The 14,534-nt window shown below is 46.6% G+C and overlaps 1 protein-coding gene across 3 annotated transcripts in view; it reads right to left on the bottom strand.

Annotated features, from left to right (window-relative positions):
* Positions 1-14,534, bottom strand: part of LOC126461319 (phosphofurin acidic cluster sorting protein 2) — a 722,007-nt gene that overhangs the window by 245,039 nt on the left and 462,434 nt on the right. The window contains exon 1 of one of the 3 annotated variants that reach the window (XM_050095988.1): positions 118-255. The exons of the other annotated variants lie outside the window; for them this stretch is intronic. Within the exon in view, the coding sequence (XP_049951945.1) occupies positions 118-197 (80 nt within the window). The 5' untranslated portion in view covers positions 198-255. Of the gene's footprint in view, positions 1-117; positions 256-14,534 lie in introns of those variants that run through there. 3 annotated transcript variants of the gene reach the window in all.

Consider the following 14,534-nt stretch of genomic DNA (forward strand, 5'->3'; position numbering starts at 1 on the left):
GTGAGATCGAAACGCCTAGTGCCAAGCGGAGAGCTGAAACGGCTGACAAAGTGTGTCGGCCAGCCCTCGCAGCCGGCAGACACACAACAGACACGTGCTCGGCCTGCGGTGCCGTACCTGGTGGCGACGTCGCTGTCGGCGTCGTCGTGGACGCGCTGGTAGCGTCGCGGCGACCCGAGGCGGCTGGGGCAGAACATGGCAGCAGCCCACTGGCATCGATTCGCGCCGTCGCCGTCGCCGTCGGCCGCGTGCGCTACCAGACGCGGCGGCACTGAGCCTCAGCGGCGGCTTGCCTGCCTGCCTGCCTGCCCCACAGCTGGCTGCTGCCGCTGATTCACCCGCCAGTCGATACGTGGCGCCACGCGCGCCAGACACGCCGCCGCCTACCGCCTACCTAGCGCCGCTGGGGTGGGCCCGCAACCAGCCGGCCACAGTTTGCAACTCTTCCCGTCTCCAGTTCCGGCGAACGCGGGAGGCAGCTATCGGGGCCTACTACTCCCGAGAGTCCTGTCGCTTACACCCCGCCTTTACTCTCACACGGCACCGGCAAATACGGAGACACATCAGAAATTTACTCGCCGCTAAAAAACGCCGGGGCTGATACCATACTTGCACCAGACTGAAAAACATTCCACCAGCTCAATGGCAGTCGTACCATCCCTACTACCCGCTCCTCCACAATAACCATCCCTTACCTGACAACCTGAACAAAACTGTCCACTTTGCCTCCTCTCTCCCGGACATATTCTCCGTCCCCGATGATACCACTTTGATTACCCCTTCTTGCCTACCATTTACGAAACCACTGCCACACCGTGGGCTCTCAACTTCCAGTACGTGGACAACATACCACAAACGGAATTAAATCCCAATCACAGTAAGTGATATATAGCCCGCCACGATAGCCGCGCGGTCTAGTTCGCTACTTCCCGAGCGGGAATGCGTGCCGGTTAGAGATGGGCAAACTCGTTCATCCTTGGGAACTATTTCACTGCTGAACGTTCTTTTTTGGGAACCGTTCATTTTTACTCGTTCACCGTTCATTTGTGCTTGGTATATGGTTCTTATGAAAAGCTGAAAGCTAGTAGTGTAGGTGACTGGAGAATGGAGGGCACCAAGAGGGGGCACTTGCCTCCCCCCTGGAGTATAGAGTTTTTATTCATTACAGAATTGTTACACACTTTTAGAAGTGATTTCTGTGATTCTGCAGAACCTCTCAGTTTAGCCAACCGTAGCCTTGTGTGGCTGATCGCAGGGAAATAATATAGAGTGGCGCAAGGAAAACCGGCCCCGAGTACAGACTGCTCGCAAATTACGGACGATGTGTTGCCGGTTACGAGCAGATACAACAAACAGACAAACATGTAATAACTAGGCAGTGAATAAATAACAAGCTAATGCAAGCAAAATTTGCGAAACAATCGATGACGATGTGTAGAGAGCTGGAGAAGAGAACATAAAATCTCACGCAACGCGCATGGGCTATAGTTCATGTAGTCTTGTAAACCTGTTGGTGGCTCTTTCCCAACTTTATAGACCACAAATGTCTTCTATAAAATTCTTCGTTTTGATTTCCACTACATAGCTGTGCAACGTTGTAAACAATAATCGTTTACACCCTATATATACTTCACGTTGTCTCTTGAGTTCGTAGGCGAAGTAGAGACTTGATGGAAGTATAAAATAAAATGTGGTTTTCTCATACTTGCGTCACACGCTTAGTAAAAATTAGGTCTTATGTTGCATTATTAAAGTTTATGCAGCAATAATAATAATAATTAAGTTCGCAGTAATAAAGTTTTTGGTTTGACAGCTCCTTCTGAACAAATGTTGGTTGGTTGGTTGTTTTGGGGAAGGAGACCAGACAGCGAGGTCATCGGTCTCATCGGATTAGGGAGGGACGGGGAAGGAAGTCGGCCGTGCCCTTTGAAAGGAACCATCCCGGCATTTGCCTGGAGCGATTTAGGGAAATCACGGAAAACCTAAATCAGGATGGCCGGACGCGGGATTGAACTGTCGTCCTCCCGAATGCGAGTCCAGTGTCTGAACAAATGTTTTTGAGATGATAAGTAAATACGATTTTGTGGCAATCTATGTGTTTTCAAATGGAGACGCACCGCTTTTCCTACTGACCCAAAATGACCCACAACCCACTTTTTTTTTTCAAAGAAACCAAACTAGCAGGTAATGCAAATTAGAAACAACCAAACTTAAAAATAACTAGAGCCTTCCAAAATATGTTTTGTATATGAAAGATACATGAAAATCGTTTTATATGAATTTTCTCACATTAAAAATTAAGCAAATTATTGAAAGCTAGCTGCTAAATCAAGTCGATGAAACCAAAAAATATATGAATAACAAAAAAAAAACTTGCCTTGTTATAAGTATCTCTTCTGCTGTTCATCGATATAATGAAGTGAGCTGATATGCCCTTCTGTTACCTGAAAAAACGTACCTATTACATACAACGTAATTTTTATGTAATTTACGTAACTATAAAATACTTTTTGATTACCGGTCGTGGACGCTGAATAGCCAGAACCAAGTGCAAGAACAGTTTGGAACACATATAAAATGGGCGAGCGCAGTGAACGAAACGAACAACTGGGTACTGAACTAAGTAGGAGCAGTCGGCAGTGGAACTGAGACAGGTGGTCATGCGAAGAACGACGAGTGCGGCCGAGGGAGACCGAGACTGAGACGAGCACGCGACCGAGGCTGGAACGAGAAATGCCGAAGTGACCGCCGCGACCGAAGTGAACTATGAACGGATCGTGCCTTGGAATTCGTTCCTCGGTCCTTTTGATCATCTTGGTGAACCGTTCCTTTGCACCCGTTCGTTCGCGAACTACCCATCTCTAGTGCCGGTCCCCGGCATGAATCCGCCCGGCAGATTAGTGTCCGGCATACCGGTATGCCAGCCAGCCTGTGGATGGTTTTTCAGGCAATTTTCCATCTGCCTCGGCGAATGCGGGATGGTTCCCCTTATTCCGCCTCAGTTACACTTTGTCGGCGATTGCTGCACAAATCAAACACCGTTTCCACGTATGCATACACCATAATTATTCTACCACCCAAACATTTGTGGTTACACTCGTCTGGTATGAGACGTTCCCGCCGGGGGTGGGGGGTGTCCACTGGGGGCTGAACCGCACAATAACCCTAGGTTCGGTGTGGGATGGTGGGTGGTGGGGTGTGTGGCCTCCTGCCAACCAATGAGGGCTACGTCGGGACGAAGCCTGTCCGTCGTTTCCAGGTCCCCGGTTTAATAAATACATACATACATACATGATATATAAGTGAAATTGGGGACACAAAGATCAAACGAGCATATCTTACGCGCTATCTTGGGGCACACATAGATGAAAAATTGGATTTCCACGAATACATAAGGCTAACAACAGACAAAGCACAAAAAATAGTACACAAACTGGTGAGGCTACATTCAGAACAGTACAGATTACCTCTACCAGTCTTACGGACATACCACTGTGCGCTCTTCGAATTAGTACCCCGCTTCGCAGCTAGCACGTGGGCACATAGACTGAACGTGGTCAACAACAAAGCATCGGTCAGACGACGGCAGAGAAGTGTCCTAATTAGGCTATCTGGAGGCTTCGGCACCATCTCAGCGGATGCACTGTGTGTGGTGCTCGGAATATGCCCCACGGATATCATGATCAAATACAGAGCTCCAAGTTACTGGTTAAAGATATGGAGACTGGATAAGGTACACACAATAACTGGTGTGCCGGTAGAGGCGATACTTCACCTAAAGTTGGCGTTTGGATACATGGCAAGATGAGTGGGATGTAAGTGATAAGGGAGGTAGACTGCACGATTTCCTTCCTGACAGAAGGGAGCGGTTGAGAATGAAAACAGATCGATCCCAGCCGCGGTATGGTACATTTCTTAAAACCGGCACGGACTTTATCCCACACGAGTTTGAGGCAGACACCTCCATGCACATGCGGGGAACAAGGTTCCCCAGAACACACTGTCTTTTTCTGCGGGCAATACGCGAACAATAGACACACACTACACTTAGGCTACACAGATACAGACGTAGGTACACGCACAAATAAGAGACGAAGAACAATGGGCACAATTAAACCTGTTGGCACAGAGTATTTCAAAAACAACACATGAAGAGTACATGCGGAAACGACATAACAGACATGCCTATGTGCAGCGTAACAGAAATCTCCAGAGGATGGACAACGATACCCACAGTGACAATGAGGAGGATCACGAGGAGGAAGCCGAGATGTGACAGTAAATAAACGTAAGGCGCTGGCGATCTAGACAAGAAATCACCAAATGCTGTACACGGATGGGCACTTAAAGTTAATACACAGGATTAGTAATAAACAGGATAAGCAATACCGTTCGGTGATGGTACTAACAAATCTCTCCTCTATCCTATCATCTTTTTATATTCTTAAAAAACAACAAAATTTATAGTTAAACCTTAAATTATTGTTATTTTGAAAAGTATTATTCTTTGTAAATGTTGTAGATAAAACAAAAGAAAAGAAAACTTCAAAAAGATTAAAAACGAAAATTTTAAGATGTGCGACCTGTTTTAAACATCAGGTAACAGGTCTATAATTTGGCAATAAATAAATATAAATAATAAAATATATAAGTACTTGATAGAAAATGCGACACATCCCCTTGTTACATACGCATTAGCTGTCAACACCTTAGAGAATGCCCTGTCTCCTTTCTAATCACCCTTGCAACATTTTACATCACTATCCTCTCCGCAGGTTACTATCCTAAGCTGTGGAAAACCTCCAAAGTCCTACTTTTGCTCAAACTGCTCAAACCTCCTACTGATATCTCCTCCTACTGCCCATCTGCCTCACCTCAGTATTCAGCAAGGTCTCTAATCCATCATCTCCCGACGCATCAATCAGCACCTAAACCACCACTACTTCGTTACCATTAACCAGTACGGCTGCCATATGCGTATGTATGTACATATGGTACATACATCTACATCTACATCTATACTCCGCGAGCCACCTTACGGTGTGTGGCGGAGGGTACTTATTGTACCACTATCTGATCCCCCCTTCCCTGTTCCATTCGCGAATTGTGCGTGGAAAGAACGACTGCTTGTAAGTCTCCGTATTTGCTCTAATTTCTCGGATCTTTTCGTTGTGATCATTACGCGAGATATATGTGGGCGGTAGTAATATGTTGCCCATCTCTTCCCGGAATGTGCTCTCTCGTAATTTCGATAATAAACCTCTCCGTATTGCGTAACGCCTTTCTTGAAGTGTCCGCCACTGGAGCTTGTTCAGCATCTCCGTAACGCTCTCGCGCTGACTAAATGTCCCCATGACGAATCGCGCTGCTTTTCGCTGGATCATGTCTATCTCTTCTATTAATCCAACCTGGTAAGGGTCCCATACTGATGAGCAATACTCAAGAATCGGACGAACAAGCGTTTTGTAAGCTACTTCTTTCGTCGATGAGTCACATTTTCTTAGAATTCTTCCTATGAATCTCAACCTGGCGCCTGCTTTTCCCACTATTTGTTTTATGTGATCATTCCACTTCAGATCGCTCCGGATAGTAACTCCTAAGTATTTTACGGTCGTTACCGCTTCCAATGATTTACCACCTATGGCATAATCGTACTGGAATGGATTTCTGCCCCTATGTATGCGCATTATATTACATTTATCTACGTTTAGGGAAAGCTGCCAGCTGTCGCACCATGCATTAATCCTCTGCAGGTCCTCCTGGAGTACGTACGAGTCTTCTGATGTTGCTACTTTCTTGTAGACAACCGTGTCATCTGCAAATAGCCTCACGGAGCTACCGATGTTGTCAACTAAGTCATTTATGTATATTGTAAACAATAAAGGTCCTATCACGCTTCCCTGCGGTACTCCCGAAATTACCTCTACATCTGCAGATTTTGAACCGTTAAGAATGACATGTTGTGTTCTTTCTTCTAGGAAATCCTGAATCCAATCACAAACCTGGTCCGATATTCCGTAAGCTCGTATTTTTTTCACTAAACGTAAGTGCGGAACCGTATCAAATGCCTTCCTGAAGTCCAGGAATACGGCATCAATCTGCTCGCCAGTGTCTACGGCACTGTGAATTTCTTGGGCAAATAGGGCGAGCTGAGTTTCACATGATCTCTGTTTGCGGAATCCATGTTGGTTATGATGAAGGAGATTTGTATTATCTAAGAACGTCATAATACGAGAACACAAAACATGTTCCATTATTCTACAACAGATTGACGTAAGCGAAATAGGCCTATAATTATTCGCATCTGATTTATGACCCTTCTTGAAAATGGGAACGACCTGCGCTTTCTTCCAGTCGCTAGGTACTTTACGTTCTTCCAGCGATCTACGATAAATTGCTGATAGAAAGGGGGCAAGTTCTTTAGCATAATCACTGTAGAATCTTAAGGGTATCTCGTCTGGTCCGGATGCTTTTCCGCTACTAAGTGATAGCAGTTGTTTTTCAATTCCGATATCGTTTATTTCAATATTTTCCATTTTGGCGTCCGTGCGACGGCTGAAGTCAGGGACCGTGTTACGATTTTCCGCAGTGAAACAGTTTCGGAACACTGAATTCAGTATTTCTGCCTTTCTTTGGTCGTCCTCTGTTTCGGTTCCATCGTGGTCAACGAGTGACTGAATAGGGGATTTAGATCCGCTTACCGATTTTACATATGACCAAAACTTTTTAGGGTTATTGTTTAGATTGTTTGCCAATGTTTTATGTTCGAATTCGTTGAATGCTTCTCTCATTGCTCTCTTTACGCTCTTTTTCGCTTCGTTCAGCTTTTCCTTATCAGCTATGATTCGACTACTCTTAAACCTATGATGAAGCTTTCTTTGTTTCCGTAGTACCTTTCGTACATGATTGTTATACCACGGTGGATCTTTCCCCTCGCTTTGGACCTTAGTCGGTACGAACTTATCTAAGGCGTACTGGACGATGTTTCTGAATTTTTTCCATTTTTGTTCCACATCCTCTTCCTCAGAAATGAACGTTTGATGGTGGTCACTCAGATATTCTGCGATTTGTGCCCTATCACTCTTGTTAAGCAAATATATTTTCCTTCCTTTCTTGGCATTTCTTATTACACTTGTAGTCATTGATGCAACCACTGACTTATGATCACTGATACCCTCTTCTACATTCACGGAGTCGAAAAGTTCCGGTCTATTTGTTGCTATGAGGTCTAAAACGTTAGCTTCACGAGTTGGTTCTCTAACTATCTGCTCGAAGTAATTCTCGGACAAGGCAGTCAGGATAATGTCACAAGAGTCTCTGTCCCTGGCTCCAGTTCTGATTGTGTGACTATCCCATTCTATACCTGGTAGATTGAAGTCTCCCCCTATTACAATAGTATGATCACGAAACTTCTTCACGACGTTCTGCAGGTTCTCTCTGAGGCGCTCAACTACTACGGTTGCTGATGCAGGTGGTCTATAGAAGCATCCGACTATCATATCTGACCCACCTTTGATACTTAACTTAACCCAGATTATTTCACATTCGCATTCGCTAATAACTTCACTGGATATTATTGAATTCTTTACTGCTATAAATACTCCTCCACCATTGGCGTTTATCCTATCCTTGCGGTATATATTCCATTCTGTGTCTAGGATTTCGTTACTGTTCACTTCCGGTTTTAACCAACTTTCCGTTCCTAATACTATATGCGCACTATTTCCTTCAATAAGAGATACTAATTCAGGAACCTTGCCCTGGATACTCCTGCAGTTTACCAATATTACGTTAACTTTTCCTGTTTTTGGTCTCTGAGGACGGACATTCTTTATCAACGATGATAATGTCCTCTCTGGTAAGCCGTCAGGTATTTTATCGTTTCGCCCAAGGGGGGGTCCCTCTAACCTAAAAAACCCCCGTGTGCACGCCACACGTACTCTGCTACCCTAGTAGCTGCTTCCGGTGTGTAGTGCACGCCTGACCTGTCTAGGGGGGCCCTACAGTTCTCCACCCAATAACGGAGGTCGATGAATTTGCAACCATTATAGTCGCAGAGTCGTCTGAGCCTCTGGTTTAGACCCTCCACACGGCTCCAAACCAGAGGACCGCGATCGACTCTGGGCACTATGCTGCAGATATTAAGCTCAGCTTGCACTCCGCGTGCGATGCTGGTTGTCTTCACCAAATCAGCCAGCCGCCGGAAGGAACCAAGGATGGCCTCAGAACCCAAGCGGCAGGCGTCATTCGTTCCGACATGTGCTACTATCTGCAGCCGGTCACACCCAGTGCGTTCAATAGCTGCCGGAAGGGCCTCCTCCACATTACGGACGAGACCCCCCGGCAAGCACACCGAGTGCACACTGGCATTCTTCCCCGACCTACCCGCTATTTTCCTGAGGGGCTCCATAACCCGCCTAACGTTGGAGCTCCCTATAACTAATAGGCCCGCCCTCTGTGACTGTCGGGACCTTGCCGGAGAATCGGCCACTGGCCCAACAGGCGAGGCACCCTGTGGTGGCTCGGAAACGATGTCATCACCACTAGGAAGCACCCCGTACCTGTTGGAAAGGGGTAAGGCAGCTGCCACGCGGCCAGATCCCACCTTCGCCTTTCGGCCAGGCACGCGCGAGCCCACCACTGTCCGCCATTCACCCTGGAATGATGGCTGACCGGTAAGATGCTCACTGCCGGAAGACGCAGCGACATCAGGGGTTCCATGAATTTCCAAGGCCACCGAAGTAGGCATAGGTCTCACCACAGTTGCCCCAACGCCACTACGAGCCGACGCCTGCGCCTCGAGCTCGATGAGCCTAACAGACAAAGCCTCCACCTGCCCCCGAAGAGTGGCCAATTCTCCTTGCGTCCGCTCACAACAACCACAGCCCCTGCACATGACTATGTTTACCCTACTCTATACGGTGACAAATTCCCAAGATAATCTTCTGATGAGCTACTCTGATAATCAAGAAACACTCACTGAAATACGAGACGCGAAAACTACGCTAGGTTTTCCCAGAAAAACTATTTAAAAGCTAAGCGCAGCAAATAAGTACAAAAACGCTTTATACAAACAGTACTCGCTGCTGCTGGTGCTGTCGCTCTGGCTGTCACAAGACAACTGCCGATTCAAGTGACTAGTGGCTAACGGCCGCGAAACAAACAAAAGACGGTTTTAGGGCGCTTTCTGTTCTAAACGATCAAGAAAACACTAAGAAATCTAACACGAAAACTACGTAAAGTTTTATCAAGAACTGTTAGTTACTATGCAGAGCAGATAAACACAAATAGAACCCCTTCCTTAGTGGAAGGTCGTAAACAAAATGCAAAATAAACGCTTTATACAAACACTACTCGCTGCTGTTGGTGCTGTCGCTCTGGCTGTCACAAGACAACTGCCGATTCAAGTGACTAGTGGCTAACGGCCGCGAAACAAACAAAAGACGGTTTTAGGGCGCTTTCTGTTCTAAACGATCAAGAAAACACTAAGAAATCTAACACGAAAACTACGTAAAGTTTTATCAAGAACTGTTAGTTACTATGCAGAGCAGATAAACACAAATAGAACCCCTTCCTTAGTGGAAGGTCGTAAACAAAATGCAAAATAAACGCTTTATACAAACACTACTCGCTGCTGTTGGTGCTGTCGCTCTGGCTGTCACAAGACAAGACAATACGTAGGTACATATGTACGTACAGCGTCTCGTCGTAAACCACTGGTTCGATTTTAACCAAATTTGCATACTGCTTGGTACTGTACATGAGAGTCATCGCTGTGGGGGTTAGAACATCCTAGCTCTATTAGGAGCGCAGATACAATCAAAAACGACAGGCTGCCCTGCACGACAGGCGACTTGTGCACGTAATATACGTATGTCTTGCAGGGGTTACGTGTTGGAATGGACACAGGTGAACAGACAGGCGAGAGGATGAGATGGACAGAAAAGGTATGGGGGGGGGGGGGGTAACAGGGAGAGAGGAGGGGGGATGGGCAAAGAAGGGGCTAGGAGATGCGCAGAGAGAGGTGGAAAAGGAGGGGCGAGGAAGGGATGGGCAGAGAGGGGCGAGGAAGGGATGGGCGGAGAGGAGGAGGAGAGGGAGACGCACGTGGAAGGTATAGCAGCGTACGGACAGGTGGAAAAGGTAGAGGGGGAGAAGCAGATGTGTGCAAAATATCTGTCGAACGCCTGTGTGACTGCAGTCGCGGGAAACAGTTTGTTATAAAGAGAAAATCAGAAGGTAGGATATCTGTATAGACAGAAATCTATGTGAAAGACGGTAAGCCGCCCCGTTTTCATAAGTATGATCGGCACCACAGTGAACTTCACACGTGTCAACTCCTCATGTTTCTATAAATGTAACTCCATCCTCTCGTCAATATCCAATACAGCAATACCAGTCGCCGTTATTTAGGTTTTCCTTTTATTTTTACGCTACCAGTTTCGAAGATACATTGTTTCTGTTCAGACACGGCTTTGCACTGTGTCAGCACCCACTGGTGCAGAGTGGCTATCGTAAAGCATCCATTTTTCTGACACTTCGCTTCTAGGAAAGCAGAGTCGGTGAGTCACATCTTGTTTACCCAGCTGGCGGGAAACCCCCTTACGCAGCTTCCACCCTTCCCAGTCGGTGTAAGCTTCACGGGACTTACTGGGTGTCCCGCCCAGTGATAACGATCGCACTATACTAGCGCAGCCATTTCGACGCCGTTATGAATGTATACGCCGTTAACTTCCGTCACTGGTGATGTAGGATCTGTTTTTTTTTTTTTCTTTTTATGGAGGATAGTGGAGATAAGTAAATTGCTGGACAGTTTTCTGTTTGAGTTCGTGGCCGGATCTCCCAATGATGCGCCAATAAGGACCGGAAATTCTTCTGCATCATTTGTTAATCGTACAAATTTTGCTTCGAAGGTATTCATATTTTCCGTGCAGGGTGCGCCTGACGCGGAAACCAGTCCGCACTGGTCTAGTCGAGTGAGGGGAACCGCCTAAAGGCGACACGCAGGTTGGTCGATGTCGGCCCAGCAGGCCAACAACGGCCGCCAGTGCGGCGCGCCGCTTCGATCCAGGTGTGGCCCCGCTCTGTAGTGTTGCGGGCCAGCGCGCCGTGCCGTTTACCGACAGCCACAGCCACAGCCACAGCCACAGCCTGCTCTGCCAGCATTGCCCTGCAAGAAAGGTCCAACTCCTCACCTGTAAGGGAAGCGCAACAGAGCGCCTATACGATCAACAGGAGAGAGGTCGCCCAATGCTTGTAACTTCTATACAGTTTGGGGAGAACTTGAGGTGAGTGCGTGTTTTGTTACTAAAGCAGTACACGGCTACGCCCTAGCCTTCGTCAAACTGGGATGGTGCGCAGCAGAGGGACAGGGCCGTGCTCTGTGCGACTGCGGCGCACGCTCCCGTAGTCGCGGCAGCCCCGCTACACGTCTGCCGCCAGTGCTTGAGCCAACACTAACGACGAAAACGAGACATTTCTGCTCCCCGCCAGGCTGGTCCGCTCTCATCTCTGTGGATTTTCTCTGCACTTATCTGTACATCGCAGCTCTTCGTTGCTGGTGGTTTTGCCAGCGATTGGTCGCTCGTAAATATGACGGTGATCTCAGACAAGACAACAGTTTAAGGGGAAACTTCACTGTGGAAAATTTAGAAAGTCGCGCTCGTTTACTTAGGAAATAAGCGAGTGAATGACAACGGAAGAAAACGTATGGACCTTGCCTGCGATAAAAACACTGATGTATGTAGAGGGTTCGTCAAGTTTTATAATTATGTAAGGCATTTGGTAAAGCACAGACCTGGAAATGTAGGCAGTAACAGAAGAAACAGAAGCAGTACAAGGTAAGGTGAAAGTTCACAGCGTCTCCAAGAGTACATCTACTTCTAAAGGTGGCAAACTTGCAATTTGTGGAGTAACTACCCTTTTATGAACTAGAGGTTTTCCATACTGTGTTACGAAGGAAAAGAACGAATTAACACACGTTCTGTCGTACTCTGCACACTAACCGTTGCCTGCAGCCATTCGAAGTAATGTCGGAAAGATGACTAATGTGCTTGGTGCAAGCAGCAGTAAATATTGCTACTTCAGTCCAGTCTTATCCTATCCCGCAACAGTGTCTACCGCCGCGGCACTAATGGGTGCTGCTGGGTACCCAAGCACGAATGTACAAGCCGACTCTGCGTTAAGTGCTTGGTGCCCAGTTTCCAAATGATGCCGATGAGGCAACTCTGAGCTACTTGATCTATATATTTGTGGAGCACGCTACCTTTCAATTAACAGCTTGGTCGTGTGAAATAGTATGTGTCCATAGCATGCGAGCACACAGTCGCTTGCGGGTGCTTGACTGGAATGTATCATCACGAATATCTGGCAGGCAAGGCGAGGAGAGGTGAAATCTCTGACCACAAGGCTCTGCGTCATTGTACCGGGTTACTGGTGATTTTTGTTTTGTGGGCATTACGCAGTGGTTCAAGGCATATCTCCCTGCATAATGTTCCGTCTTCCAATACTGTAGACTAGATGAGACACTAACGACTCAGAAAGAAGTTACAGAGTCAAAAAAGCTCAGAAAGCCGAACTGTTCGCACGTTTCAGGCAACGGTCGATTCGTCACTTCGAGAGAGCGTGGCGTGCGCCGATGTGTGTTACGAACCTCGTAGTGGGGAAGAGTTGCCGCTGTTTGCTTTATTTAGGATTAACATGCACACTTTTCTAATTCAGTTACGCTTTTCTGCTGAAGCTGTTTTGAATTACTACTGCATCTTTGTACGTCCTAGCACAGTAATGAAGGGATGCTAATGAAATCCTAATATCAGAGAAACGAATTCGATGGTTCCCTGCTCCCAGCAGATGATCTCCTACTGCCGATCTATCCGTGATCACCAGACGTGAATGCATGCATGATTATCCAGGATTAAATCCGAAACATGTCTCAGAGTGACTATATGTGACACTGTTTATAGCGGTCTGCCCGGCGCATAATGGCATTAAAGCTTTACGGCGCCTGTAGTGCTATTTCATAGAATAGGCTATGTTCCGACGCCATGTTTCCTCCACTATCGAGACTTTAAACGCAACACTATACTGTATGCTAATTTCTATTAATTCCCTTGTAACTGATGCCTTTGATACGAATTAAAAAAATACTGTTAACGCACTTATTAGAGCCACCCACATATAAGAGTCACATTTAGAACACAACGCAAGTACAGGGTAGCGCACGAAATGTGTTACCGATTGTTTCTCTCACAATTTACGACGCACATTAGATATCCCACTGGGATCTCTACAGTAGTACCAGCAGAGCTTGGAAAAACAAATGAGTTACGCGAAATGACGTGCAATTCACGATACTACCGCTAGGAGACTTGTAAGCAGCAATGCCTGACAATGGAAGACTGACGACACGGCAACGATCGACAATTGTGTTACTTTTTCGTGAAACGAAAAGCCTTGTTGTGACTCAGAGGCGTTTTCGACAGCAGTTTAACACACGATGGGTCCCTTGCAAGAAGACCATCCACAGGTTGTACGATAAATTTGTACAGGAAGGAACAGTACTGGAAGCGAAGCGACCTCGGCATGAGCCTGTTTGTTCGCCGGAGAATATTGAAGCGGTACGAGTTGCTGTACAGAGAAGTCCCGGGAAATTGTGTAGAAAGACAGCAGTGCAACTGGGAATATCCAGACGTTCCGTTCACCGCATTCTTGAAAGTGACCTCCATATGTACCCATACAAGATGACCTGTGCACAGAAGCTCACTGAAGAACACAAGCAGCAGAGACTACTGTTTGCTCAGTGGGCGGAGGATAGGGAAGAAACTTTCAACAACGTTTGGTTTTCAGACGAGGCGCATTTTCATTTAGACGGTGTGGTTAACAAACAAAATGTACGCTTTTGGGCCACTGAAAACGCACAAGTGCTTCATGAACGACAACATTGTGCTCCGAGGATTACAGCGTGGGCAGCAATTTTCAGTCACGGACTTATTAGACCCTTTTCCTTTGAAGAAACTGTGAACAGCGAGCGTTATTTGAGCATGCTTCGCAATAGCTTCATTCCACAGCTTCTTGCTACTGCCTTGCCCTTCAACACGCAGTGGTTCATGCAAGATGGAGCAAGCCCACATACTGTAAACACTGTGTTGGAGTGTTTACACGAACATTTCGACATGCGGATCATTTCACTCAGGTTTCCAGGTCGCTTCAATGACGGACAAAATTGGCCCCCCAATAGTCCAGACCTCAATCCATATGACTTTTTTCTTTGGGGGTCGCTAAAGGAAAAAATTTTCCCGAAACGTCCACGTGATTTAATGGAGCTCAGAAGACTTATTCTTCAAGCTTGCAGTGAAATTACGGAAGACATGTGCCGTAGGGTAATCAGTAACTTCAGTGTTCGTTTGAAGGAAGAAATGGTGGACATGTTGAGCATGTGCTGAGTTAGAACAAATCACCATGGACGGCTCTTCATTGTAGTATATGTTCCTTTCAGATTGTATTGACAATAAAGTTTATATTCAAAAACAAAAATG

This window comes from Schistocerca serialis, chromosome 1 (genome assembly GCF_023864345.2).
Source record: "Schistocerca serialis cubense isolate TAMUIC-IGC-003099 chromosome 1, iqSchSeri2.2, whole genome shotgun sequence".
Classification (NCBI taxonomy): Eukaryota; Metazoa; Arthropoda; class Insecta; order Orthoptera; family Acrididae; genus Schistocerca; species Schistocerca serialis.